The sequence below is a fragment of the Raphanus sativus genome, unplaced genomic scaffold (genome assembly GCF_000801105.2).
Source record: "Raphanus sativus cultivar WK10039 unplaced genomic scaffold, ASM80110v3 Scaffold0434, whole genome shotgun sequence".
In the NCBI taxonomy this organism is placed as follows: domain Eukaryota; kingdom Viridiplantae; phylum Streptophyta; class Magnoliopsida; order Brassicales; family Brassicaceae; genus Raphanus; species Raphanus sativus.
The window spans coordinates 13975-40158 of NW_026615753.1; the positions used below are offsets into that span (position 1 = coordinate 13975).

At 43.4% G+C, this 26184-nt stretch overlaps 2 protein-coding genes across 2 annotated transcripts; one reads left to right on the forward strand and one right to left on the reverse strand.

Moving 5' to 3' along the window:
• Positions 1-3918: 3918 nt before the first annotated feature.
• Positions 3919-19195, reverse strand: LOC130502196 (uncharacterized). Its single transcript, XM_056996939.1, has 6 exons — positions 17998-19195; positions 17513-17877; positions 17132-17448; positions 6030-6319; positions 4182-5507; positions 3919-4124 (listed from the first exon to the last, which is right to left on the reverse strand). Exons 1-6 carry the CDS (start codon positions 19193-19195, stop codon positions 3919-3921), a joined length of 3702 nt encoding a protein of 1233 aa, XP_056852919.1.
• Positions 19196-24901: 5706 nt separating this feature from the next.
• LOC130502197 (uncharacterized) lies at positions 24902-26093 on the forward strand (the record flags this gene model as incomplete). Its single annotated transcript, XM_056996940.1, has 8 exons — positions 24902-25060; positions 25135-25257; positions 25320-25404; positions 25481-25577; positions 25661-25677; positions 25761-25786; positions 25830-25939; positions 26024-26093. Coding segments are annotated over exons 1-8 (687 nt in total), but the record flags the coding sequence as incomplete, so codon positions are not given.
• Between the last annotated feature and the right edge of the window lie 91 nt (positions 26094-26184).

The window sequence follows — 26184 nt, forward strand, 5'->3', positions numbered from 1 at the left end:
CTTTTCAGGCACGCCAGGGCTTCATTTTACACCCTGAAACACAAAGAAAAATAGAGAGATGGTCGGATTTCACAATCCAAGACAGAGATGCATTCAAAGGCAGCAAAGAGGCAGTTTTGGTGAGCAATCATGGAGAGGGTTATGAACGACCTTCTGGTGAGTTTTGATTGATGTTTGCCACAACATGGACTTCCTCTACATCCTTACTACACACGCAAATAGCCAGGAGAGAAGATGGAGGGCCGGAATGCACTTCCAATGATTGAGACAGCCTCGAAGGCAGATGTGTGTAGAAAGGCAGTTTCATGGGAACTGAAGTGGGAAGTGATGCACGACCCTTGGGTGGTGTTTGATCATGGATGAACACCCCCTAGGCTTCCTCTACGTCATTGTAACACACGAAATTGGTTAGAATTGAATGGAGAAGGCCGAACTCCACTCCCAAAGGCATGTACAGCCTTGAAGGTGGATGCAGTGCAGAAACTGGTTCCATGGAAGTTCTATGGAAGGGATGTTGGGCACGACCCACGAATGGATCTTATCAACACTGGAGGTATGTGATAAGACTTGATAGAGGCGTGTAATGGAGGAGCATGGCCAGACATGATAAAGGAAGCACAAGATCTAGTAAGATCAAGTATAAGGTAATATGTACATATGATTACTTTGTGGTTTATGTTGGTGTCTCTTAGGGTGCGAATGAGGCCAAGTAAGGCACGCCCTTGGAGACCATATAGTGTGATGTATTGTAGGGATACATGACCTTCAGGAAGGGGCGGATCATAGTGGATCTAATTCATCCATGTGGGATGGTAATTAAATGCTGTGCATCAGTTAATGATTCATGGTGGTTCATGAGTGAACCAGATATATGGTTTGCATTACCAATGGCTTCAGGCCGTGGCAATGAGGTAATGGTATCATATGGTATGATAGTTATCAACCTTGGGTTGGTAAGCTATGTGCAAAGGATTGGCTGAGAGCCATGAAGAAGAGCAAGACTGATCAGGTTCATTGGGACATGGTTCCATGGCCGGTTAGGTAAGTGTGAAGACTCATCAGTTCTGAGTCATGTGGGGTGGTTGGTTGATTGACTTAGGACCTTGATACAGCCTGGAAATAAGACTATAAGAATTGATGAACTGAGGTTCAACCTGAAAACAAAGAAGATAGATTTTTATGAGTTTTATGAGTTTTTATGAAGCAAAACAGAAACAAATGAAATATGAATGAGATGCTAATGATATGAAGAATAAATCAGAGTAAATAAACAAAGATAAAGGATAGATATGGTGGAATCAAGCTGCTGGATGTGTATCACTCTCAGCTTGATCAAAAGATGGACTGAAGTGGATTTGCGGATGAAGGTTTGATTGAATCTCTCAATCTGTGGGATGATGGACGCGATGGATTGAATAGACACCACAAAGCTCTGTGAAAGGAGACTTTGATAAGCCTGGTTGCTCTGGAGCTGCTTCTCACAAACTCTAAAGACTTGAAACAATAGTTTTAAGAAAACTAGAAAACTGCATTTTCATTCATAAAATTCAAGGGTGGTTTTTACAAAGACAACTACTGAGCTTATATAGGCTCTACCTTGGGACATTCTAACAGTCTAAAATTGACTAAAGGAAACAAATAAAATTGAAATAAAATTCTTGGAAGCAAAGGCTTTGATGGCTCCATGAAACTAGCCTTTAGCTTGATTTGTGGCCTTTGAAAAGAGATGATCTTGTATCTTGATATTTTCTTGAACCTGGATGGTTTAAGGGGATAAGTGATGTAAGACCCGAACCCGGCCAGCTAGGCCGCGGTCGACGCCTCACGTCGCTCGGTCCACACACTGACCGAACCACTCAATTTTTCGCGCTTTATCTATACTTTCGCCTAAGGGCGAAGTCTATCTTAGGACTTAGCTTAAGACTACCTTAATCATTCCCTAGCTTAGATCCTTTCAACTTATGCACAGCGGAATATTCTCTACTTAACCATTGGTCTAGAACCAATCTAACACTTGTCAGGTCGAACCACCTTAGCCATTGTCAGTATACACAACTACTACCAGCTCCAAGGTTGATCCTGATCCTAATCCAAGTCATACAATAACCGAGGTTCCGTTCCCCTATACCATTCTATCTAGATCTATACAACATTGATAGATCATACCTTTGCCATATCCACGGAGCTTGATAGCTCATTATATCAGCTGACTTAGCATCCAGCTAGCTAAGCTGAACCACTTCACTTGAGGTTCTCTGCTCTCTTCCAGCTGACCGAGCTGTGAGGTAGCTCTGCCTGGCTCCCCGTCCACTCGTCCAAATCCCTTATACATGTATAGACTCTCCCCTTAAGTACTTAGTCATTCAAACAACCATCCCCACAGACCAAGTACCTTTGGAAAGTCTCAGCTGCAAAATCAACCTCAAGCAAACATGCTCCAAAAACTAATTAAAATTCATGTTAATTCATGATAATTCATAACTAAGAGAATGGTCAAGTCAGATTTCTCAGAACCGGCTTCGATCATACTGATCTCACCCATGAACAGCCCATATGGCCATACCTGACCACCTCTAAATCAATGAGATAAAACTAATCTTTCACCATGATAATTCATGATAAATACCCATTAAGAGATATTTGAAGTCGGATCTTAACAATTCCTTCAGGAACTATCAGATCTCAACCTACCTGCCCAACCAAGGCCATGGAGAGATTTCTCTGAACCGGCCACTCCATGGTTCAGTACCTCCATGTCTGAACAACATAGAATAGTATTAATAATGCCCACCAGTTCCTGAGTCAATCAACCAACCACCCCATATGACTCATAACTGATGAGTCTTCACACTTACCTAACCGGCCATGGAACTATGTCCCACTGAACCTGTTACATGCTGGGAACCAGGCTGCAAACTAGTGGCTTTGAGAACAAGATTCTAGTCGATCTTGGTACTGGTTTTGAAAGGACTTGATGCTTGGATCAAAACTGTCCAAAACTGTACCTGAAACAAAGACTTTTTTTATGAGTTTTATAGTTTTATAAAAATGAAGAACAGGAAGTAAAACTATGAAAATAAAATAAGAACAGAAACAGAGATGATTTTTATGGATTTTAGATTTATAAAATGAATCAAACAAAAGATGCAAACAGAAATAAAAACAAGAGAAATAAAAAGGGATAGAGATGGTGATGGAATCTGTTGCTGGATGTGTGTCTCTCTCAACAGATCAGTGGATGGATGATGAGTAGAAGATGGGATTGGCCTTGCTGGATGTGTGTCACTCTCAAGGCAAATCGATGGGTGGTTGATGGGGTGAAGAATCGCCACAAGCTTGGTGGTTGGAGCTTGATAAGATTCAGGCTGCTCTCTCTTGCTTCTCACACTAGAAAGACTTAGGGTTTTCTTTGCAAAGGCAAAACAATTTCATAAAAGACTTAACTGTGTCAAAATCGCCAGCCACAAGGGGTTATAAAGCCATCCCTTTGTGGACTCAACAATGTCTTAAAAGGCCTAGACAAATGGCCAACTCTCAAATAAAATAAAAGGCTGACAAATGCCCAAAGTCTTAAACCAAAATAAAATTAAAATAAAATAGAAAACCGGTTGCTGGTTGAGATGCATAAACCAAAGCTCATAGTATGCTTGCATGTTGCCTCATTAAAACCTTATCGGGAAAACCCAGTGGGACAAAACCCGATGAAGGAAAAAGAGTACAACACATACTACTTACTTTGGTGGTCGGCTATATCTCTGAACCAGAAGCAATGTGGTCGGTTGGATGGGAGATTGATTCTGAACCAAGGTTGAATGTGGAGATGATGAAACTTGCTTGGTTCTGGACAAGTGATCTGAATTGGATTGGACCGGCTGAATCTTGAACTTCAATTGAACCGGCTTGGTCTTGTATCTTCAATTAGACCATCTCTTCAATCAGTAGCTGGTTCTGGCCGGTTTGTCCATCTTGATCTAGGATTTGTTGGACCGCCTTGGAGAACCCTTCTCTTATGGCCTTGGTTCCACTCCTATTGGTCGGACCGTGCCTAATTATGGGAACCTCTACTTGGATGGCCTCATCATTCCCTCCCCCTTGAAAAGGTTCTGGCCTCAGAACATCATCATCTGCAAGAAAAGGGGACAAATCAGATACATTGAACGTATGGGAAATCTTAAACTCACCTGGAAGATCAAGCTTATAAGCATTGTCATTGATCTTTTCAAGAACCCGGAAGGGTCCAGTCCCTCGAGGTGATAGCTTGGACTTCCTTGCTTCAGGAAACCTTTCTGGCCGCATGTGCAACCACACTAAGTCTCCTGGTTCGAACAAAACTTCCTTCCTCTTCTGGTCGATCCGCGCCTTGACCTTGGCCGCCTGTGCTTCTAGTTTCTCCTTGACCCTTTGGTGCAAAGTCTTAAAAAATTCCGCCTTGTGGGCTCCATCACGACTGCGGTACATAGGACTGGGCAGTGGAGAAAGGTCCAAGGGAGTCTTCGGCTGAAAACCATATACAACTTCAAAAGGAGAAAGATCAGTAGTAGAGTGTCTAGCATGGTTATAAGCAAACTCAATAAAAGGCAGACAAGTTAACCAGTTCCTTAAGTTCTTACCGACCGTAGCTCTCAATAACTGGGAGAGTGTACGGTTTACTACCTCGGTTTGGCCATCAGTCTGTGGATGGCAAGTGGTTGAGAACAACAGCTTGGTACCAAGTTTACCCCATAAAGTCTTCCAGAAATGGCTTAAGAACTTGGTGTCTCGGTCAGATACAATGGTCCTAGGCATGCCATGTAGACGAACCACCTCTTTGAAGAACAGGTTGGCGATTTGGGTGGCATCATTGGTTGTGTTACAAGCAATGAAATGAGCCATCTTGGAGACCCTGTCCACAACAACAAAAATGGAATCCTTGTGGTCTATCTTGGGCAAGCCCAGCACAAAGTCCATAGAAAGATCTACCCAAGGGTGGTCAGGAATAGGTAAAGGCATGTATAAACCGTAAGGATGTGACCTGGATTTTGTCTTAAGCCAGACAATGCACTTGGTGCACAAGTTCTCAACGTCCTTCCTCATGTTTGGCCAAAAGAAATGGTCGGCTAGGACACTTAGAGTTTTATCTCTACCAAAATGTCCCATGAGGCCGCCACCATGGGCCTCCCGAACCAGCAATTCCCGCATGGACCCTTGGGGAATGCACAATTTCTTTTCCTTGAACAAGAAGCCATCTTGTTGGTAAAATGGGCCGGCTGCCATCTTGGTAGTTTTCCTGAAAACTTCTTGAAAATCAGGGTCAGTAATATAAGAATCCTTAATATACTCAAAACCCATGATCTTAGCTTCCATGGTGGAGATAAGAGTGTGTCTCCGGGACAGTGCATCGGCCACCACATTGTCTTTGCCCTTCTTGTACTTAATCACATAAGGGAAAGTCTCCACAAACTCTAACCATCTGGCGTGCCTCTTCTTAAATGTGGTCTGACCTCTCAAGTGTTTAAGAGTCTCATGATCTGTATGAATAACAAACTCTTTAGACAAAAGATAATGTTGCCAAGTTTCAAGAGATCTCACTAGAGCATAAAGCTCTTTGTCGTAGGTGGGATAATTGAGGGCAGCTCCACTCAATTTCTCGCTGAAGAAGGCTACTGGTCGGCCTCCCTGAGTAAGCACAGCTCCTATGCCTGTACCTGATGCATCACATTCAATCTCAAAGGTTTTATCGAAGTTAGGCAGAGTAAGGACTGGTGCATGAGTCAAACTATATTTAAGCTTGTTAAAAGACTCTTCTTGGGCAGGACCCCAAGTAAAGGATACATTCTTCTTGATCACAGATGTCATTGGAGCAGCAATGGTACTGAAATCCTTGACAAACCGTCGATAGAAGCTGGCAAGACCATGAAAACTGCGGACATGGCCGATTGTGGTTGGAGTTGGCCAGTCTTGGATCGCCTTGATCTTTTCTTCATCGACCTTCAGTCCCTGTGAACTCACAACAAAACCTAAGAAAACCAATTGATCAGTACAAAACACACATTTCTTTAGGTTAGCATAAAGTCCCTCTTGCCTCAATGCCTTCAGCACCTGTTCTACATGATAAACATGCTCGGATAAGCTCTGACTATAGATCAGTATATCATCAAAGTACACAACCACAAAATTACTGATGTATGGCCTTAGAACCTCGTTCATAAGCCTCATGAATGTGCTGGGGGCGTTGGTAAGGCCAAATGGCATCACAAGCCACTCATGCAAACCTTGTTTCGTCTTGAAGGCGGTTTTCCACTCATCACCTTCCTTCATACGAACTTGGTGGTATCCACTCCTGAGATCAATATTAGAAAACACAGTAGAACCACTTAGTTCATCCAACATATCATCTAATCTAGGTATAGGGTACCTGTCATGTCCCTGATCCTGGATATGATCCTTAGGATCGACCATGGTGCAAGGGGACGCACCAGTCAGCTCATGTGACCTAAACACAAGGGTATCATGGCCTGGAAGTAAGGTTAAGGGCATCAGAAAGCTAAGATTTAGCTAAACCAAGAAGGAGACAAGTATAAAGGAGCTGTACAAAGTGTATGGCAGCTGGGCGATGCAGTGAGCAAGCTCGGCCAGCTAAATGAAGTGTAGTGCAGCTCAGTGTAGCTCACTGAAGAGTGTGTCAGCTCCCTGAGCTGGATGAACTAGCTCACTCAGCTGGGTCAGCTGGGGATCAGCTCAACTCAGCTAGACTGAGTATTCAAGTCTTGGGCAGTTGGGCCAGGTCCGGACAGTGGTCGGACCATGTGGACCACCCGGGGTGTGCCGGTGAGCCGGTGGGCACTTGTGGTTGAACCAGGGGCTTGGGCAACCAGCCTAGGCTTGTGTGTGACGTGTCTAGAGGTAGTTATTGATGTCAAGGACGTCTGGTAACTGCCATAGGCGAATGGGTGCAATCTGTACCATTGATTAAATCAATGGACAGAATTAATACCGAAAAGGTGCAACCCTTAGAAAGGTAACTGCCCATTCTTCTATATATATCAGGCAAGTCCGTGCCTTTGCAGGCACGCCAGGACTTCATTCTTCTTCCTGAAACACAAAGAAAAACAGAGAAAAACAGAGAGATGGTCGGATTACACAATCCAAGACCAAGAGAGGCTTGAAGGCAGCAAAGAGGCAGTTTTGATGGCAATCAAGAGGGGAGTTGAGAACGACCCTCTGGTGTGTTTTGATTGTGGTTTGTCACGCCATATGCTTCATATACATCCTTACTACACATCCAAATAGCCAGGGAAGAAGGGAGATGACCGGATTCACTCTCAAAGTCCAAGAGCAGCCTTAAGGGCAGTGGTGTGTAGAAAGGCAGTTTCATGGGTACTGAAGTGGGAAGTGATGCACGACCCTTGGGTGGTGTTTGATCATGGATGAACACACCCTAGGCTTCCTCTACATCATGGTAACACACGAAAATGGCCAGAACAGAAAGGAGAAGGCCGGACTCCACTCCCAAAGGCATGTACAGCCTTGAAGGTGGATGCAGTGCAGAAACTGGTTTCATGGAAGTTCCATGGAAGGGATGATGGGTGCGACCCATGTATGGATCTTATCAATACTGGAAGTATGTGATAAGACCTGATTAAGACAAGTGCAAGAGGCACAAGGCCGGACCTGATCAGGGAAGCACAAGGTCTAGCAAGATCAAGTATGAGGTAACATGTGTTGATTACTTATGTTTATGTTTATATTTATGTCTGTGTTGTGTCTCTTGGGGTGGGATCAAGGCCAGGCATGGCACGCCCCTTGAGGAATGTATATTGTGATGTGTCTTAGGAATCCAAGACCCTGGACAAGGGGGCGGATCATAACTGATCTAACTCATCCATGTGGGATGATGGTTAGATGCTGTTCATTGGATAGTGATCAATGATGGATCATGGTTTGGTGTTGGGTTTGATCATGGTGTGAACCATGAGGCCGACCCACTGATGAGACACATGGGAGTCCTAGAGACAGAGGAACCATGTGGAGTGTAAGGTCCAATTCGTTTGGATCCAACAGCAAGCAAAGGAGAGGAGTAAGGCTGGTACTTATTGGTATGGACCACAAGTATTGTGCTGGTGTGTTCATACAAGGAAGGCTGTGTGTGATCTGATCATGGGCAAGGATGGACGACCTGATCCATGGATGATGGATCAAGGTGTCTGATCTGATTGATCAAAGGATGCACCAGTGGTAAGAGCAACACTAATCAGGTTCAGTGGGACATAGTTCCATGGCCGGTTAGGTATGTGTGAAGACTCATCAGTTCTGAGTCATGTGGGGTGGTTGGTTGACTGACTCAGGAACTGGTGGGCATTATTAATCCTATTATATGTTGATCAGACGTGGAGGTACTGAACCATGGAGTGGCCGGTTCAGAGAAATCTCTCCATGGCCTTGGTTGGGCAGGTAAGTGGAGATCTGATAGTTCCTGAGGGAATTGTTAGGATCCGACTTCAAATATCTCTTAATGGGTATTTATCATGAATTATCATGGTGAAAGATTAGTTTTATCTCATTGATTTAGAGGTGGTCAGTTATGGCCATATGGGCTGTTCATGGGCGAGATCAGTATGATCGAGGCCAGTTCTGAGAAATCTGACTTGACCATTCTCTTAGTTATGAATTATCATGAATTATCATGAATTTTAATTAGTTTTTGGAGCATGTTTGCTTGTGGTTGGTTTTGCAGCTGAAGACTTCCCAAAGGTACTTGGTCTGTGGGGATGGTTGGTTGAATGACTAAGTAACCTAAGGGGAGAGTTTATACAGGTATAAGGGAGTTGGACGAGTGGACGGGGAGCTGGGCAAAGCTACCTCACAGCTCGATCAGCTGGGAGAGAGTGAACCTCAAGTGAAGTGGTTCAGCTCAGCTGAGCTGGACAAGCTAGTTTAACAAGCTGGGGATAGCTGAGACAATGAGCTAACAAGCTCCGTGGATGTGGCAAAGGTATGATCTAGCAATATTGCATAGATCTAGATAGAATGGTTAGGGGAATGGAACCTCAGTTATTGTATGACTTGGATTAGGTTCAGGATCAACCTTGGAGCTGGTAGTAGTTGTGTCTACTGATCATGGCTAAGGTGATTCGACCTGACAAGTATTAGATTGGTTTTAGACCAATGGTTGATAGATAGTATTCCGCTGTGCATAAGTTGAAAGGATCTAAGCTAGGGAATGACTAAGATAGTCTTAAGCTAAGGTCCAAGATAGACTTCGCCTTTAGGCGAAAGTATATATAAAGATTGAAAAATTGAGTGGTTCGGTCAGGGTATGGACTGAGCGACGTGAGGCATCGACCGCGGCCTAGCCGTCCGGGTTCGGGTCTTACAGTACCTATATTTGATGGTTATGTTGTTGATGGCTCGGCAGTCCACACACATACGCCATGTTCCGTCCTTCTTAGGCACCAATAGGACCGGGACTGTAACACCCCCGAACCGTACTAGACATAGGTCGAACCACCGGCCAACAATCAAACAAGAACATGACCGACGGAGCGACCAACACCAAGGGTTGGAGATGAAAGGCCAACCGGCCAGCCAACAATCAAACAAGAACATGACTGACCGTCCAACCCAACACCATGGTCCGGAAGCGCTACGTGACGGGCTAGGGACGATCCAGTAAGAGTCACAAAATTTACTCCACGACTTAGACCAGTTCATCCACTAACTCGTCCCGCTAACTAAAGGCATAAGGCTTTGCAACCCGTACCCGAAGTTAACGTTTTCCGTTAGATCGAGGCCTAAGGCTTTTCAACCCGTACAACGACCTAACGTTGTGTTAGACCGGACTAGTCAAATATCAGAGTACTCATGAAGCGCATATAAAACAATTACTTTATTGATTCCAAGAAGTATTCATACATTGAATAATTCGAGACCGGTCCCGGCCTAACGCCAAAATCGAGTCAACTAAACGCAAATCAAAAATACCGTTTAACAAAAGGCAAGCAAATCTACACCGGTGGTCCTAACGTCCAGCACCAAGCTATCCGATCGTCCTACTAGAGAAACCTGCAAAAAGGACAACGGAGATGGATGAGTAACCTAATGTTACTCAGTGAGCTGGCTACCTCTACCCCAACCTAAAACTAACCCAGACAACCCAAAATAACAATCAATTTAGCCCTAGCAAGAAATCTAAACTAAGGCTAAGCAAACCGTTACTAAGTTAGACTTGGCCTCCCGCCATGATCTAACTTCAAGTAACGGGAACCTGCATGAAAACAAGTCAACAACCAATCCCCTAGTTAACCATATATATGCCTGAGTTCAATACTCATGTAGTGTTAGACACCTAGACTATATAAGTATCATCAATCAGTCGACCAACAATCAGACAAGAACATGATCGGCCAACTAATGATACCACATAGCTTTAATATCCACCACCCTTCACAAGCAATCCTTCAGACACATACATGCCAACATCAGGCCTACACTAAACAGTATCCAATCAACAATCACAACTACTATCTAATAACCCGGTTACTAAGTTAGACTTGGCCTCCTGCCATGATCTAACTTCAAGTAACAGGAACCTGCAAGCAAATCAATCAACCACAAGCACAATAAAAAGAATACTAACTAACTATGACTCAATCTAACTCGACACTCTAACCAATACTCTAACCCGGGAAATGGTGATTTCGTGTTCATCCCCAAAATCGGCAACATCCTAACTTCCTACCACAAAGGCCAGAAGAGAGGAACTTTCAACCGACCGCGGCCCACAGTCCTTCGGGTCACCGCTCGACAGCCCACAGTCCTTCGGGTCACTGTCACATTACACCGTCGTGTAATCACTCAGCCATAGGCCATGATCCCGTCTCTCTGAGTCTTCCCGATCCAGCGAATAAGGGGTTTCCTTAAACCCGCTAAATACGAGGCAGCGAGGAAACACAAATCAACCCTAACCAAGCCTAGTATGGGCGGGTTACGCACATACTGACGGCAAAAAAAAACACAACACTATCCTAGACTCTAGACTCTACGACACTAACAACTAGTACCAGTAATCCGGCCTATATGGCCTAAGACTACTAATACCATCATCTAAAATACTAAACAACGATATCAACAATAAACAGCTCAACCGGTTAGTCACTCCCTTACCAAGAGCTGACTAACCTCAATCAACAAGATTAAATAAACAAGCAATCAACTCAATCAAACCGTTACCCAGATAGTTAAGCCTCCTGCTATGAAACTATCTTTAAAGATAACGGGAACCTGCACTCAACCAAATAACCAAGCAAGAATAGAAAACATGATGCATCCTAGCCCTAGTCCTAGTCAGGTTATTAACTCAGTCTTAATTCCGTTCATCTCAGCTTAGCCCGTGCTAAGCCGAGTCCAATTCAATACTAAAACCCTAAGGACTCTACCATGCAATAGCGTGATATAATCTATAATCTATATGCATACTCGATCTAACCTAAGTTCCAAGTGGAACTCAAACAAAACCAACTCACAGTGTTCTTTGCCGATAAGCAGCTGGTTGATCGGAGAGGACTAAGCCAAAACCCAACCTCGACATCTTGAATGGACTGGACTGGACTGATCTTGACTTGGACAGAACCTCCACTTGATCACCAGAGAATATGACTTGCTTGGACGAATTGATTTGGACATAGTCTCCCCTAGACACTCACTCGAAATCAGTAGAGAATCTGATCTCGAAAACTCTCTAAAACCCTCGAAAAAGATCATAACCTCTTGCTTTCTTTTTCTACTTTCTCCCTCTCTCTAGGCACGTTTGGGAATGATTTTGGTGTGTGAGGATGAATGAAAACGAGCAGGGGGTCTAGGGTATTTATAGATATCATCAGCCACTCATATTCAGCTTGGTGGCAGCCCGTGTGTCGCTTCGCATGGCTCCGGACGCATGCGCGGCGACACCTCGTGCTCCACATGTCTGGATGCATGACCAGGATGTCATGCTAGGTGACACCACGCCCTCCAGATGTCTGATCCACGTCCTGACCTAATCCAGTTCGACACCACAGCGCACACATGTCGATCTGCATGCTTCGATCGCAGGTTGCGCGGCACCTCGTGCTTAAGTGTGTCAAGCTGCATGCTGTGCTCTCCTGGGCTTCAACACCTTGTGCTTCTGTTGACACTCAGCTACTTAGAGGATAGACATCACGTCCTGGTCGCTTAGATCAAGTCACCTCGAGCTTCCCGGTCGAATTGTGCGGTTTCGGTCCTTCCTGTGAATTTTTGACCCGCGATCAATCCTGAATATTTTTCTGCTCCCGTTCTGATGCTCTGAATATTTTTAATAAACTCCAAAGGAATCCTAACCTTGAATAAAAATATTTCCCGAGCCTTCGGCTTCCTTGAAAAATAGACAAATACCGAAATCAGGGTTTTTGGTCGATTTCGGGTTTTCCCGTCGTGCTTGCTTCCCGTCATGCTTGCTTTCCGTCCTGCTTGCTTCCCGTCCTGCTTCCGACTTATAATGTCTCTGAAATAATATTCCGCTCTTACGAAGTTTCGGAGAAAACTTAGTGGCTAAGTCACGTCATGCTTCGAAAACGTCGAGCTTCTATCCCGTCATACTTCCAAAAATGTGACGCTTCCAAAACGACCGTCTGATCAATCTAAGACACTTCTAATAATGGTAGAGCAGCTTATCTGACTCCTGGTTCACTCACGATCAATTCTCTGACCATCTCTTACTTTGAAACTTCTCGATCCATCGTTGTCGCCCTTGATTCGACCATCAAGTTGATGCTCGACCAATCTTCTATTTTCTCTGAACCATGTTGAGTTTGAAATGATCAAAACTCAACATTCCTCCTCATCTTTTGATTCCCAATAGCTTGGCTCCAAACTCCGAGTTTGTCGATCTCGACCATTTTACCCCGAAAGGCGGGTTATCACATTCTCCCCCCTTAATAGAATTCGTCCTCGAATTCTTAAATGTGTAACTGCTCAGCTTCACGACATGCTCTCCCTTGATGACTATCTCTCCTTGGATCACTTCATTTCGCGGCCTTGATCACTTGATGTGCTTCTCATCGGTTTGCCCTTGGAATATCTCTTTCGGTTTCTTTGGTCTCCATACTCGTCTCTGTCTCTCTTCAATGGAATGATCATTACGTCATCTTGCTTTGCCTCTGCCATAGCACTGATTTCCCATGATACTATCCTTTCCTTCAGATAAATCATTCTTGCTCCTGATTACTCAATCCTTTTCTCGATCTTCCTTTACCCAGATACTGCTGAAGTCCTTTCCAAATGAAGTCTGGCTTCTTTCCATCTGTCCAGTCCATACCACTGTCCAGTCCTCTGAACCATCTTCACTTTACCTCTTCGGCTTTGTGTTTTTGGCCTTGAACTCCTTTCACTTTAAGGTTTTCACCATTAAAGTGCCGATCAACGAACACACTTACAAGCTGCAACTAAAAGAACACTCACACGCAAGTTAGTCAACAACTAACCCAACAGAAACTAACCACAACCTAACCGCAAAGCTAACCAACAACCTAGCAATTCTAAACTCAACTATCTAATCCTAATTCCTAAAACAATAAATCCTATCGCTGGACGTGACCGGTTTCCTAATGCCTTTTGTGACTCCTTTTGACTCGATAAAATATTTGAAAACCGATTAAATCATGAGTTCCGGAAGCATGGACGTAACCATGCTCTGATACCACATCTGTAACACCCCCGAACCGTCCTAGACATAGGTCGAACCACCGGCCAACAATCAAACAAGAACATGACCGACGGAGCGACCAACGCCAAGGGTTGGAGATGAAAGGCCAACCGGCCAGCCAACAATCAAACAAGAACATGACTGACCGTCCAACCCAACACCATGGTCCAGAAGCGCTACGTGACGGGCTAGGGACGATCCAGTCAGAGTCACAAAATTTACTCCACGACTTAGACCAGTTCATCCACTAACTCGTCCCGCTAACTAAAGGCATAAGGCTTTGCAACCCGTACCCGAAGTTAACGTTTTCCGTTAGATCGAGGCCTAAGGCTTTTCAACCCGTACAACGACCTAACGTTGTGTTAGACCGGACTAGTCAAATATCAGAGTACTCATGAAGCGCATATAAAACAATTACTTTATTGATTCAAAGAAGTATTCATACATTGAATAATTCGAGACCGGTCCCGGCCTAACGCCAAAATCGAGTCAACTAAACGCAAATCAAAAATACCGTTTAACAAAAGGCAAGCAAATCTACACCGGTGGTCCTAACGTCCAGCACCAAGCTATCCGATCGTCCTACTAGAGAAACCTGCAAAAAGGACAACGGAGATGGATGAGTAACCTAATGTTACTCAGTGAGCTGGCTACCTCTACCCCAACCTAAAACTAACCCAGACAACCCAAAATAACAATCAATTTAGCCCTAGCAAGAAATCTAAACTAAGGCTAAGCAAACCGTTACTAAGTTAGACTTGGCCTCCCACCATGATCTAACTTCAAGTAACGGGAACCTGCATGAAAACAAGTCAACAACCAATCCCCTAGTTAACCATATATATGCCTGAGTTCAATACTCATGTAGTGTTCATCAATCAGTCGACCAACAATCAGACAAGAACATGATCGGCCAACTAATGATACCACATAGCTTTAATATCCACCACCCTTCACAAGCAATCCTTCAGACACATACATGCCAACATCAGGCCTACACTAAACAATATCCAATCAACAATCACAACTACTATCTAATAACCCGATTACTAAGTTAGACTTGGCCTCCTGCCATGATTTAACTTCAAGTAACAGGAACCTGCAAGCAAATCAATCAACCACAAGCACAATAAAAAGAATACTAACTAACTATGACTCAATCTAACTCGACACTCTAACCGATACTCTAACCCGGGAAATGGTGATTTCGTGTTCATCCCCAAAATCGGCAACATCCTAACTTCCTACCACAAAGGCCAGAAGAGAGGAACTTTCAACCGACCGCGGCCCACAGTCCTTCGGGTCACCGCTCGACAGCCCACAGTCCTTCGGGTCACTGTCACATTACACCGTCGTGTAATCACTCAGCCATAGGCCATGATCCCGTCTCTCTGAGTCTTCCCGATCCAGCGAATAAGGGGTTTCCTTAAACCCGCTAAATACGAGGCAGCGAGGAAACACAAATAAACCCTAACCAAGCCTAGTATGGGCGGGTTACGCACATACTGACGGCAAAAAAAACACAACACTATCCTAGACTCTAGACTCTACGACACTAACAACTAGTACCAGTAATCCGGCCTATATGGCCTAAGACTACTAATACCATCATCTAAAATACTAAACAACGATATCAACAATAAACAGCTCAACCGGTTAGTCACTCCCTTACCAAGAGCTGACTAACCTCAATCAACAAGATTAAATAAACAAGCAATCAACTCAATCAAACCGTTACCCAGATAGTTAAGCCTCCTGCTATGAAACTATCTTTAAAGATAACGGGAACCTGCACTCAACCAAATAACCAAGCAAGAATAGAAAACATGATGCATCCTAGCCCTAGTCCTAGTCAGGTTATTAACTCAGTCTTAATTCCGTTCATCTCAGCTTAGCCCGTGCTAAGCCGAGTCCAATTCAATACTAAAACCCTAAGGACTCTACCATGCAATAGCGTGATATAATCTATAATCTATATGCATACTCGATCTAACCTAAGTTCCAAGTGGAACTCAAACAAAACCAACTCACATTGTTCTTTGCCGATAAGCAGCTGGTTGATCGGAGAGGACTAAGCCAAAACCCAACCTCGACATCTTGAATGGACTGGACTGGACTGATCTTGACTTGGACAGAACCTCCACTTGATCACCAGAGAATATGACTTGCTTGGACGAATTGATTTGGACAGAGTCTCCCCTAGACACTCACTCGAAATCAGTAGAAAATCTGATCTCGAAAACTCTCTAAAACCCTCGAAAAAGATCGGAACCTCTTGCTTTCTTTTTCTACTTTCTCTCTCTCTCTCTCTAGGCACGTTTGGGACTGATTTTGGTGTGTGAGGATGAATGAAAACGAGCAGGGGGTCTAGGGTATTTATAGATATCATCAGCCACTCATATTCAGCTTGGTGGCAGCCCGTGTGTCGCTTCGCATGGCTCCGGACGCATGCGCGGCGACACCTCGTGCTCCACATGTCTGGATGCATGACCAGGATGTCATGCTAGGTCACACCACGCCCTCCAGATGTCTGATCCACGTCCTGACCTAATCCAGTTCGACACCACAGCGCACACATGTCGATCTGCATGCTTCGATCGCAGGTTGCGCGGCACCTCGTGCTTCTGTGTGTCAAGCTGCATGCTGTGCTCTCCTGGGCTTCAACACCTCGTGCTTATGTTGACACTCAGCTACTTAGAGGATAGACATCACGTCCTGGTCGCTTAGATCAAGTCACCTCGAGCTTCCCGGTCGAATTGTGCGGTTTCGGTCCTTCCGGTGAATTTTCGACCCGCGATCAATCCTGAATATTTTTCTGCTCCCGTTCTGATGCTCTGAATATTTTTAATAAACTCCAAAGGAATCCTGACCTTGAATAAAAATATTTCCCGAGCCTTCGGCTTCCTTGAAAAATAGACAAATACCGAAATCAGGGTTTTTGGTCGATTTCGGGTTTTCCCGTCGTGCTTGCTTCCCGTCATGCTTGCTTCCCGTCCTGCTTGCTTCCCGTCCTGCTTCCGACTTATAATGTCTCTGAAATAATATTCCGCTCTTACGAAGTTTTGGAGAAAACTTAGTGGCTAAGTCACGTCATGCTTCGAAAACGTCGAGCTTCTATCCCGTCATGCTTCCAAAAATGTGACGCTTCCAAAACGACCGTCTGATCAATCTAAGACACTTCTAATAATGGTAGAGCAGCTTATCTGACTCCAGGTTCACTCACGATCAATTCTCTGACCATCTCTTACTTTGAAACTTCTCGATCCATCATTGTCGCCCTTGATTCGACCATCAAGTTGATGCTCGACCAATCTTCTATTTTCTCTGAACCATGTTGAGTTTGAAATGATCAAAACTCAACATTCCTCCTCATCTTTTGATTCCCAATAGCTTGGCTCCAAACTCCGAGTTTGTCGATCTCGACCATTTTACCCCGAAAGGCGGGTTATCACAGGGACCGCACAAGGACTTAGGCTTTCACGGATATAGCCTTTGTCCATGAGGTCTTGGACCTGCCTCTCCAACTCCTTGGCCTCTTCAGGGTTAACACGGTATGCGGCTCGGTTGGGCAGTGGTGCGCCTGGTACAAGGTCGATCTGATGTTCAATGCCGCGGATGGGGGGCAAGCCGGCTGGGATATCATCAGGGAAGACGTCCTTGTACTTCTCCATGAGGTCTTGCATCTCGCCAGGTAGCTCCTGAGCCTCAAAACCTGCAAAACAACCTTCCTTAAAGACCATTAGTAGCACCTGCGTCTCATGATATAAAGATTAAGAACTTGGCCTGAAGACATAAAAGGTTGGTTTTACTTACCTTTCCAGCCTGGTCCATTGATTTCTGCATATCATGGACTTCTTGTGGACTAAGGGGAGCTAGGCTGTGCTTCTTGTTGTTATGGTAGAAGCTGTAGACATTGGTCCGACCATGGTGGATGGTTTCCTTGTCAAATTGCCATGGCCTGCCAAGAAGTATGTGGCCGGCTTGCATAAGAACAACATCACACTTCACCTGGTCATGGTACCTGCCAATACTAAAAGACACAACAACTTGCTCTTCTATCTTGAGCTCAGTCTCATCATTGAGCCACTTGAGTCGGTATGGTCTCGGGTGTGGAGTCTTGATCAAACCTAGCTTATCAACAAGATACTTGCTGGCCACATTAGTACAAGAACCACCATCTATGATCAAGCTGCATACCTTTTGTTCCACACTACATCTTGTATGAAAGATGTTTTCTCTTTGGACTGTTTCAGGATCAAAGAGTGCACTGAGGGCTCGTCTGGTCACTAGTAACTCACCAGTCTCAGCATAATCGACCAATTCCTCATCAGATGCATCTGTCTCCAACTCGGCCTCATCTTGGGACTCATACTCCCCATCGGCCTTAAGGACCATCACTCTCTTGTTCGGACAATCTCTAGCATAGTGTCCTTTTCCCTGACATTTAAAACAAGTAATATCACGGGTTCTCTGATTTTGAACTTGACCCTTACCTTGGTCAGATGAACCGGCTCTAGTTGTGTCAGCTTGGTTCTTCTGGAACCGGTTCTCCACTTCTATGGATTTGTTCTTTTCAGCACCTTTGGAACCTGGTTGAGACCACGCAGGTTTGCTCCGGCTAGTGGCCGCATTCTTTCTCTTGATATGGCCCTCAGCCTGGATGGCATAGTGCAAGAGGTCATTGAAGTCCTCATACGGCTGGCGCTCCACCTTCCGTGCAATCCTGTCGTTCAGCCCCTCCAAGAACTGAGACATCATGGACGCCTCAGACTTGTCCACTTCCAATCGGTTCCTTAGGGCCTCAAACTCTTCAAAGTACTCCTCCACAGACTTAGTTCCCTGAGACAACTTACGAAAACGTTTTAGTAAATCTCTAGGATAATGTGATGGAATGTACCTCGCTCGGAGCTTAGTTCGCATCTCAATCCAGTTTTGGGCTCTCCATACTGGACCGGACTTAGCAACATCTCGATCCCACCACGATAGAGCATTATCAGTAAGCTGGGCCGCGGCTAGAGCTATCTTCTTTGCCTCGGAGTACTTGTAGTACTCAAAGATATATTCCATGCGCTTCTCCCATGTGATGTAAGCGTCCGGGTCGACCTTTCCCGCGAACGTAGGTGGCTTCAGTTTGATGTCCTTGCCTCTTTGGAAGGCCGCATCATCGTTCCGGTCTCGATCCCTCCTCCGGTCAGGGCTTCCGTCCCAAGGGCTTACATCTCTACCATGCCTCCCACCTCGAGCTGCCTGGTTAACACCTCCACGATCTGGTGGCTCATACTCAGACTCATCTTCCTCCGACTCGGACTGCGGCTGGTTGAGGTAAGGGCCGAACCTTCTTGCAGCCTGCTGGCCATTGGGTTGGTTCTGGTTTCCCTGACCCATGAGATTCATTTGTGCAGTCAAGGCATTAAGGGTTTCCGTGAGCTGAGCTTGTCCGGCCTGCAAGGCTCGGAGTTGGGCGTTGATCTCAGCTGCACCATTTAGGTCTCCCATATCTCCTGAAAAGTAAGAAAGAAAAGGAGATCAAGTGCAAAGGGGAAATGGCAAAGAAAGAAAGAAGAAGAAAGGACTTAAGAAAAAAAAGAAAGGTCAAACTTCAAATGCAAAATGAAAATCGAATAAATGCAAATGATGAAAGATTTTTTTTTTTTTTTTGAAAATTAAATTCGAAATTTTAAAAGAAAGGAAAGTTGAAGTCTTTTTTTTTAAGTTTGAAAAGAAAGAATTAAATTTGACAAAGTTTAAAAATGAAAAATAAAAAGATTGGGAAACTAATTGCAAATCAAAATAAAAGATGATTGAAATCTTTTTTTTTTTTAAATGATGATTGATCTAAAAATAAATGCAAACTAAATGAGATTATAATCAGGATTTTAATGCAACCAATCAATCTAAATGATGAATGCAAATGCAGAAACAAATAAATGCAAAAATGATCAATTAGCTCTAAACAAGGAAAGCAAAAATCGACCAAATGCACAAACAGAATTGACCAAATGATTTGATGCACGAAATGATCTAGCAATCCTAGGATGAACAAGGCTATGAACAGCAAGAACAACCAAGAACAGCAAGAAAACAATTTTGAAAGATGCAAATGCAAAACCGACAACAAAATGAACTAAAGGATAGAAATAACCAAATCTTTTGGAGCCTTTAGCTCTGATACCAAATGTTACAGGCTGGGAACCAGGCTGCAAACTAGTGGCTTTGAGAATAAGATTCTGGTCAATCTTGGTACTGGTTTTGAAAGGACTTGATGCTTGGATCAAAACTGTCCAAAACTGTACCTGAAACAAAGAAGCTTTTTTATGAGTTTTATAGTTTTATAAAAATGAAGAACAGAAGTAAAACTATGAAAATAAAATAAGAACAGAAACAGAGATGATTTTTATGGATTTTAGATTTATAAAATGAATCAAACAAAAGATGCAAACAGAAATAAAAACAAGAGAAATAAAAAGGGATAGAGATGGTGATGATCTGTTGCTGGATGTGTGTCTCTCTCAACAGATCAGTGGATGGATGATGAGTAGAAGATGGGATTGGCCTTGCTGGATGTGTGTCACTCTCTCAGGCAAATCGATGGGTGGTTGATGGGGTGAAGAATCGCCACAAGCTTGGTGGTTGGAGCTTGATAAGATTCAGGCTGCTCTCTCTTGCTTCTCACACTAGAAAGACTAAGGGTTTTCTTTGCAAAGTCAAAACAATTTCATAAAAGACTTAAGTGTGTCAAAATCGCCAGCCACAAAGGGTTATAAAGCCATCCCTTTGTGGACTCAACAATGTCTTAAAAGGCCTAGACAAATGGCCAATTCTCAAATAAAATAAAAGGCTGACAAATGCCCAAAGTCTTAAACCAAAATAAAATTAAAATAAAATAGAAAACCGGTTGCTGGTTGAGATGCATAAACCAAAGCTCATAGTATGCTTGCATGTTGCCTCATTAAAACCTTATCTGGAAAACCCAGTGGGACAAAACCCGATGAAGGAAAAAGAGTACAACACATACTACTTACTTTGGTGGTCGGCTATTCTCTGAACCAGAAGCAATGTGGTCGGTTGGATGGGAGATTGATTCTGAACCAAGGTTGAATGTGGAGATGATGAAACCGGCTTGGTTCTGGTGATCTGAATTGGATTGGACCGGCTTGAATCTTGAACCGGCAATTGAACCGGCTTGGTCTTCTATCTTCAATTGGACCATCTCTTCAATCAGTAGCTGGTTCTGGCCGGTTTGTCCATCTTGATCTAGGATTTTTTGGACCGCCTTGGAGAACCCTTCTCTTATGGCCTTGGTTCCACTCCTAGTGGTCGGACCGCGCCTAATTATGGGAACCTCTACTTGGATGGCCTCATCAGAACCCGATTAATTTGGCTCTTACCACCGGTGCATCCTTTGATCAATCAGATCAGACACCTTGATCGATCATCCATGGACCAGGTCGTCCATCCTTGCCCATGATCAGATCACACACAGCCTTCCTTGTATAAACACACCAGCACAATACTTGTGGTCCATACCAACAAGCACTAGCCTTACTCCTCTCCTTTGCTTGCTGTTGGATCCAACAAATTGGACCTTACACTCCACATGGTTCCTCTGATTTTAGAACTCCCATCTGTCTCATCAGTGGGTCGGATCCATGGTTCACACCATGATCAAACCCAACACCAAACCATGATCTATTGTTGATCACTATCCATTGAACATCATCTAACCATCATCCCACATGGATGAGTTAGATCAGTTATGATCCGCCCCTCTCTCCAGGGTCCTGGATTCCTAAGACACATCACAATATATGGTCTCCAAGGGCGTGCCATACTTGGCCTCATATGCACCTCAAGAGACACCAACATAAACCACAAAGTAATCATATGTACATGTTACCTTATACTTGATCTTACTAGATCTTGTGCTTCCTGTATCATGTCTGGCCATGCTCCTCCATTGCACGCCTCTATCAAGCCTTATCATCCATTTCATGGAACTTCCATGAAACCAGTTTCTGCACTGCATCCACCTTCAAGGCTGTTCATGCCTTTGAGAGTGAAGTCCGGCCTTCTACATTCTTTTGTGACCATTTGCGTGTGTCCCTAAGACACAGAGGAAGTGTAGTAAGGATGTAGAGGAAGCCTATGGCGTGGCAAACCACAATCAAAACACACCAGAGGGTCGTTCTCAACTCCCCTCTTGATTGCCATCAAAACTGCCTCTTTGCTGCCTTCAAGCCTCTCTTGGTCTTGGATTGTGTAATCCGACCATCTCTCTGTTTTTCTCTGTTTTTCTTTGTGTTTCAGGAAGAAGAATGAAGCCCTGGCGTGCCTGCAAAGGCACGAACTTGCCCTTGTATTTATTGAAAAGGAATGGTCACCTTTCCAAAGGTTGCACCCTTTCGGTATCATTTCTGGCCATTGATTTAATCAATGGTCCAGATCACACCTGTTCGCCTAGGGCAGTTACCAGATGTCCTTGACAGCCCTAACTGCTCCTAGACACATCAAACACAAGCCTAGGCTGGTTGCCCAAGCCCCTGGTTCAACCACAAGTGCCCACCAGCTCACCGGCACACCCGGGTGGTCCACATGGTCCGACCAGTGTCCGGACCTGGCCCAACTGCCCAAGACTTGAACACTCAGTCCAGCTGAGTTGAGCTGATCCCCAGCTGACCCAGATGAGTGAGCTAGTTCATCCAGCTCAGGGATCTGACACACTCTTCAGTGAGCTACACTGAGCTGCACTACACTTCATCTAGCTGGTCGAGCTTGCTCACCGCATCGCCCAGCTGCCATACACTTTGTACAGCTTCTTTATACTTGTCTCCTTCTTGGTTTAGCTATGTCTCAGCTTCCTGATGCCCTTATCCTTACTTCCAGGCCATAATACCCTTGTGTTTAGGTCACATGACCTGACTGGTGCGTCCCCTTGCACCATGGCCAATTCTAACGATCATATCCAGGATCGGGGACATGACAAGTGAGCTTCCTGGTAATCTTCTTTATTGTCTGGAATGAGCTGATGTCGTGCCTGATCTGAAGGAAAAGAGCTGTTGGAGTTTTATTGCAAGAATCTCCAAATAAGACAGTTTGGTGTAAGTGTGGATCCTCCTGATCCAATGGGGGCTGGTGCATGGTAGGAACTTGTAGAACTCTTCTTGGACTCCTATAATGTCTCCTGGAAGTCTTGGTTTAGTCCTGATGTCTTCTGGTCGGATTGGAATGGCTTGGAAATGATCAAACCGAAAGATTGTCCAATCTTTCCATAAATAGCTCCGGTTTGATTTAAGTGAGTCTTCATTGAACCAACTGGATCTCCTGTGTTCTGGTGTAGCTAAGGACTTCTGGAATACCTCCTGATTGGTTGAATTGATCTCCTGGACGCCAATGTCTGGTTTGAAGCTGATTGAACCGGTTAGCTTCCAATTGAGGCAAGTGTAGAACTGGTTTGACCGGTTTTGGAAAATTGGTCATAACTCCTGATTTCCGTGGCCATTTGATGCGGCCATCAAACCAGTGGTTGAACCAGAGGTCAACCAACCTGTCCAAACCAGCCACTTTGGAGGTACCAGCGACAGAGGTCCAGTCCCAGGCGATATCTCAACAACCAGAAGGTCTTTTGTCATGAATCCAATTTTCCTATCAGGCCAACTCATCAAGGATTCACTGAGGCTTGGATTTACAAGAAAATATTAAAGGAGGAAGAAGTTATGAATTTTACAAACCGGAGGTTCTCCAGCCAGTCCATCTGCGAGTACCCGACTTTTGAAGGATATTCAAGCCCAATGAAGAAGCAGCCTGAACCAAAGCCGATCATAGGATTCAAGAGGAGTCTCTCAGATTTCCAGAAAGCCCAATATCAGGAGAAATGGCCACGGAAATCAGGAGTTATGCCCAATTTGCCAGAACCGGTCAAACCAGTTCTACACTTGCCTCAATTGGAAGCTAACCGGTTCAATCAGCTTCAAACCAGACATTGGCGTCCAGGAGATCATTTCAACCAATCAGGAGGTATTCCAGGAGTCCTTAGCTACACCAGAGCCAGGAGATCAGTTGGTTCAATGAAGACTCACTTAAATCAAACTGGAGCTATTTATGGAAAGATTGGACAATCTTTCGGTTTGATCATTTCCAAGCTATTCCAATCCGACCAGAAGACATCAGGACTAAACCAGGACGTCCAGGAGACATTATAAGAGTCCAAGAAGAGTTCTACAAGTTCCTACTATGTACCAGCCCCCATTGGATCAGGAGGATCCACACTACACCAAAACTGCCTTATTTGGAAAATCTTGCAATAAAGCTCCAACAGCTCTTTTCTCCTCAGATCAGGCACGACATCTGCTCATTCCAGGCAGTAAAGAAGATTCCCAGGAAGCTCACTTATCCCTTAAACCATCCAGGAAGACAAGTTCTTGTTGCATTCAAAAAAAAAATTTGTAAAAAGAGGAAGACAAGTTTAATTTCGTGTAGATCATCTAGGATTCAAATTCTATTCATTAGCTTGTTTGCATTCATTGCCCAGCTCCATTTTACATATTTATATTTTGTCATTCATTTCAAAAAAAAAAAAATTCTGCATTTTGCAATTTTTGATTCTTGCATTGAAAAGTTTTTTTTAAGAAAAGAGACATCCTCCTATATATTAAAAGAGAAGTACATTGGACACGTGGCGCTCACACAGCTCTTCTCACAAAAATTCTCGCGTTTCTATTGGTCGAATTTTTCTAATTATTCTTTTTGATTTATTTTTTTCATCGACCTTTTAATTGGAAAGTGACATTAATTGTCAAACGCACTAATTATTTCTTGCGCAAGAATCGTAATCAATGTCGACCATTAATCATAGCTTGCAGAACAATTTTAATAAATGTCGACTAATCATTAAATGTCTTAATGGGAAATACATTTTATATTTTATTAGGAAACTAATTATTATCAACATACCTTATTTATATTGACTACTTGCGCAAGTTTCGCATCGTATAAAATGCATATTCGTGATTAATTTTACAAATTTATTATGTTTCCTTTAATCATTAGTCATTTAATTTACATACCTTATTATAACCAATTACTTGCGCAAGTCTCGCAAATCATATTTCTTGCGTCGTTAATACTCTTCACCATCAAAGGACTATATATAGAGTACAAAGTGGCGTTGAAGCAACTCAACCATTCTTCTATTTTTGAAGGAAAATGGCAATGCTCGCAAAGTCAAAAAATATAGTATCTTTGGTCCGAGAATTAAAACCCCGTAAAGATACGTCCCGTATTGAAGTTAGGATTATTCGGTTGTGGAAGAACTACAACAAAGAATCAGGAAACACTATTGAAATGGTTTTTGCTGATAGAGAAGTAAGTGAAGAACACACAGTTTGTTAAGATTTTGTTTATTGTTTATTAATAATATATTTTTACTGGTATTTCAGGGGACAAGAATTCATGCTTCAGTTGGTGAACAACTCATTAAAAAATATGGTGAAAGGCTACATGAGGGAGATGCAATTGTCGTCCAGTTGTTCAGGTCTTCTTCGATGCAATTGGTGAATACCGTACAACTCCACATCCGTACAAAATTGGTTTCTATCCAACCACTTTTTGGGAAAAGCTATAGATTTTCCAAGTGAAGTTCCTGAAAAGAATTTTGCGGATTTTTACCGACATTCTGGAAGGAAAGATTGATAGCAGCTGCTTAGTTGGTGAGTCAGTTTAGCACACAATTAATTGTCTGTCATGTTATGTTAAATTTGTTCTTTTTTTTTTGTATATTTTTAGATATTATTGGACAAATAGTCAACTTTGGGTCGCTGGAAAACAAAAGCATTAAAGGCAAAGATAACATGAGGCTTTTGATCGAGCTACGTGACCATAGGTAAGCTGAAATTTCTATTATTATTGGTTATATTTTAAAAATAAAAAAGCTCTACATTTTATGATGAGTTTTTATATATACAGTAATGTCAAGATGATGTGTACTCTGTGGGGTGGTTATGCCTAAACAAGTATACGACTACAGTATGAGTAACATGTCCATAATGATAATTTGTATTATCAGGTTCTGTTCCATTAAAGAGTGGAAAGGTATGTAATTTGATTTCTTAAGGTTTCTAATTATTACTCGCAGACAATATATATGATGAATGTTCTCCAGGGGTTTACTCCATATCTAGCGGGTTTAATTCCACCCACTTTGCTAAACCCAACGTGTTCATTGGTTGATGAGTTTAAATTGTGGTACGTAATAAAAAATGTATTTTTTTTTAAATGTGTTATTAAATTGGACTCTAAAGTAAAATTATGTCTTTTTTATCTATGTAGTCTTCCTGATGATTCACTTGCTATTACAAACAAGGATAGTAGCCAATGGAGTGTTGCTAGTGCTACATCTGTTCGTGCCCGTTTTTTGTTCTTAATGAGAGGCTAAACAATAAGATAATATCGTTGACAGTACTCTGGTTAGACGTTCACTATTATTTTTT

What these genes read in the sequence shown, in the direction of transcription:
- LOC130502196 (XM_056996939.1), bottom strand. Translation starts at nt 19,195, where the DNA reads ATGGGAGACCTAAATGGTGCAGCTGAGATCAACGCCCAACTCCGAGCC. An exon ending in GGTCGATTATGCTGAGACTG is followed by an intron (nt 17,878 to 17,997) that starts GTGAGTTACTAG and finishes GCTTGATCATAG; the next exon opens with ATGGTGGTTCTTGTACTAAT. An exon ending in TTATGCTAACCTAAAGAAAT is followed by an intron (nt 5,508 to 6,029) that starts GTGTGTTTTGTA and finishes TTATTCATACAG; the next exon opens with ATCATGAGACTCTTAAACAC.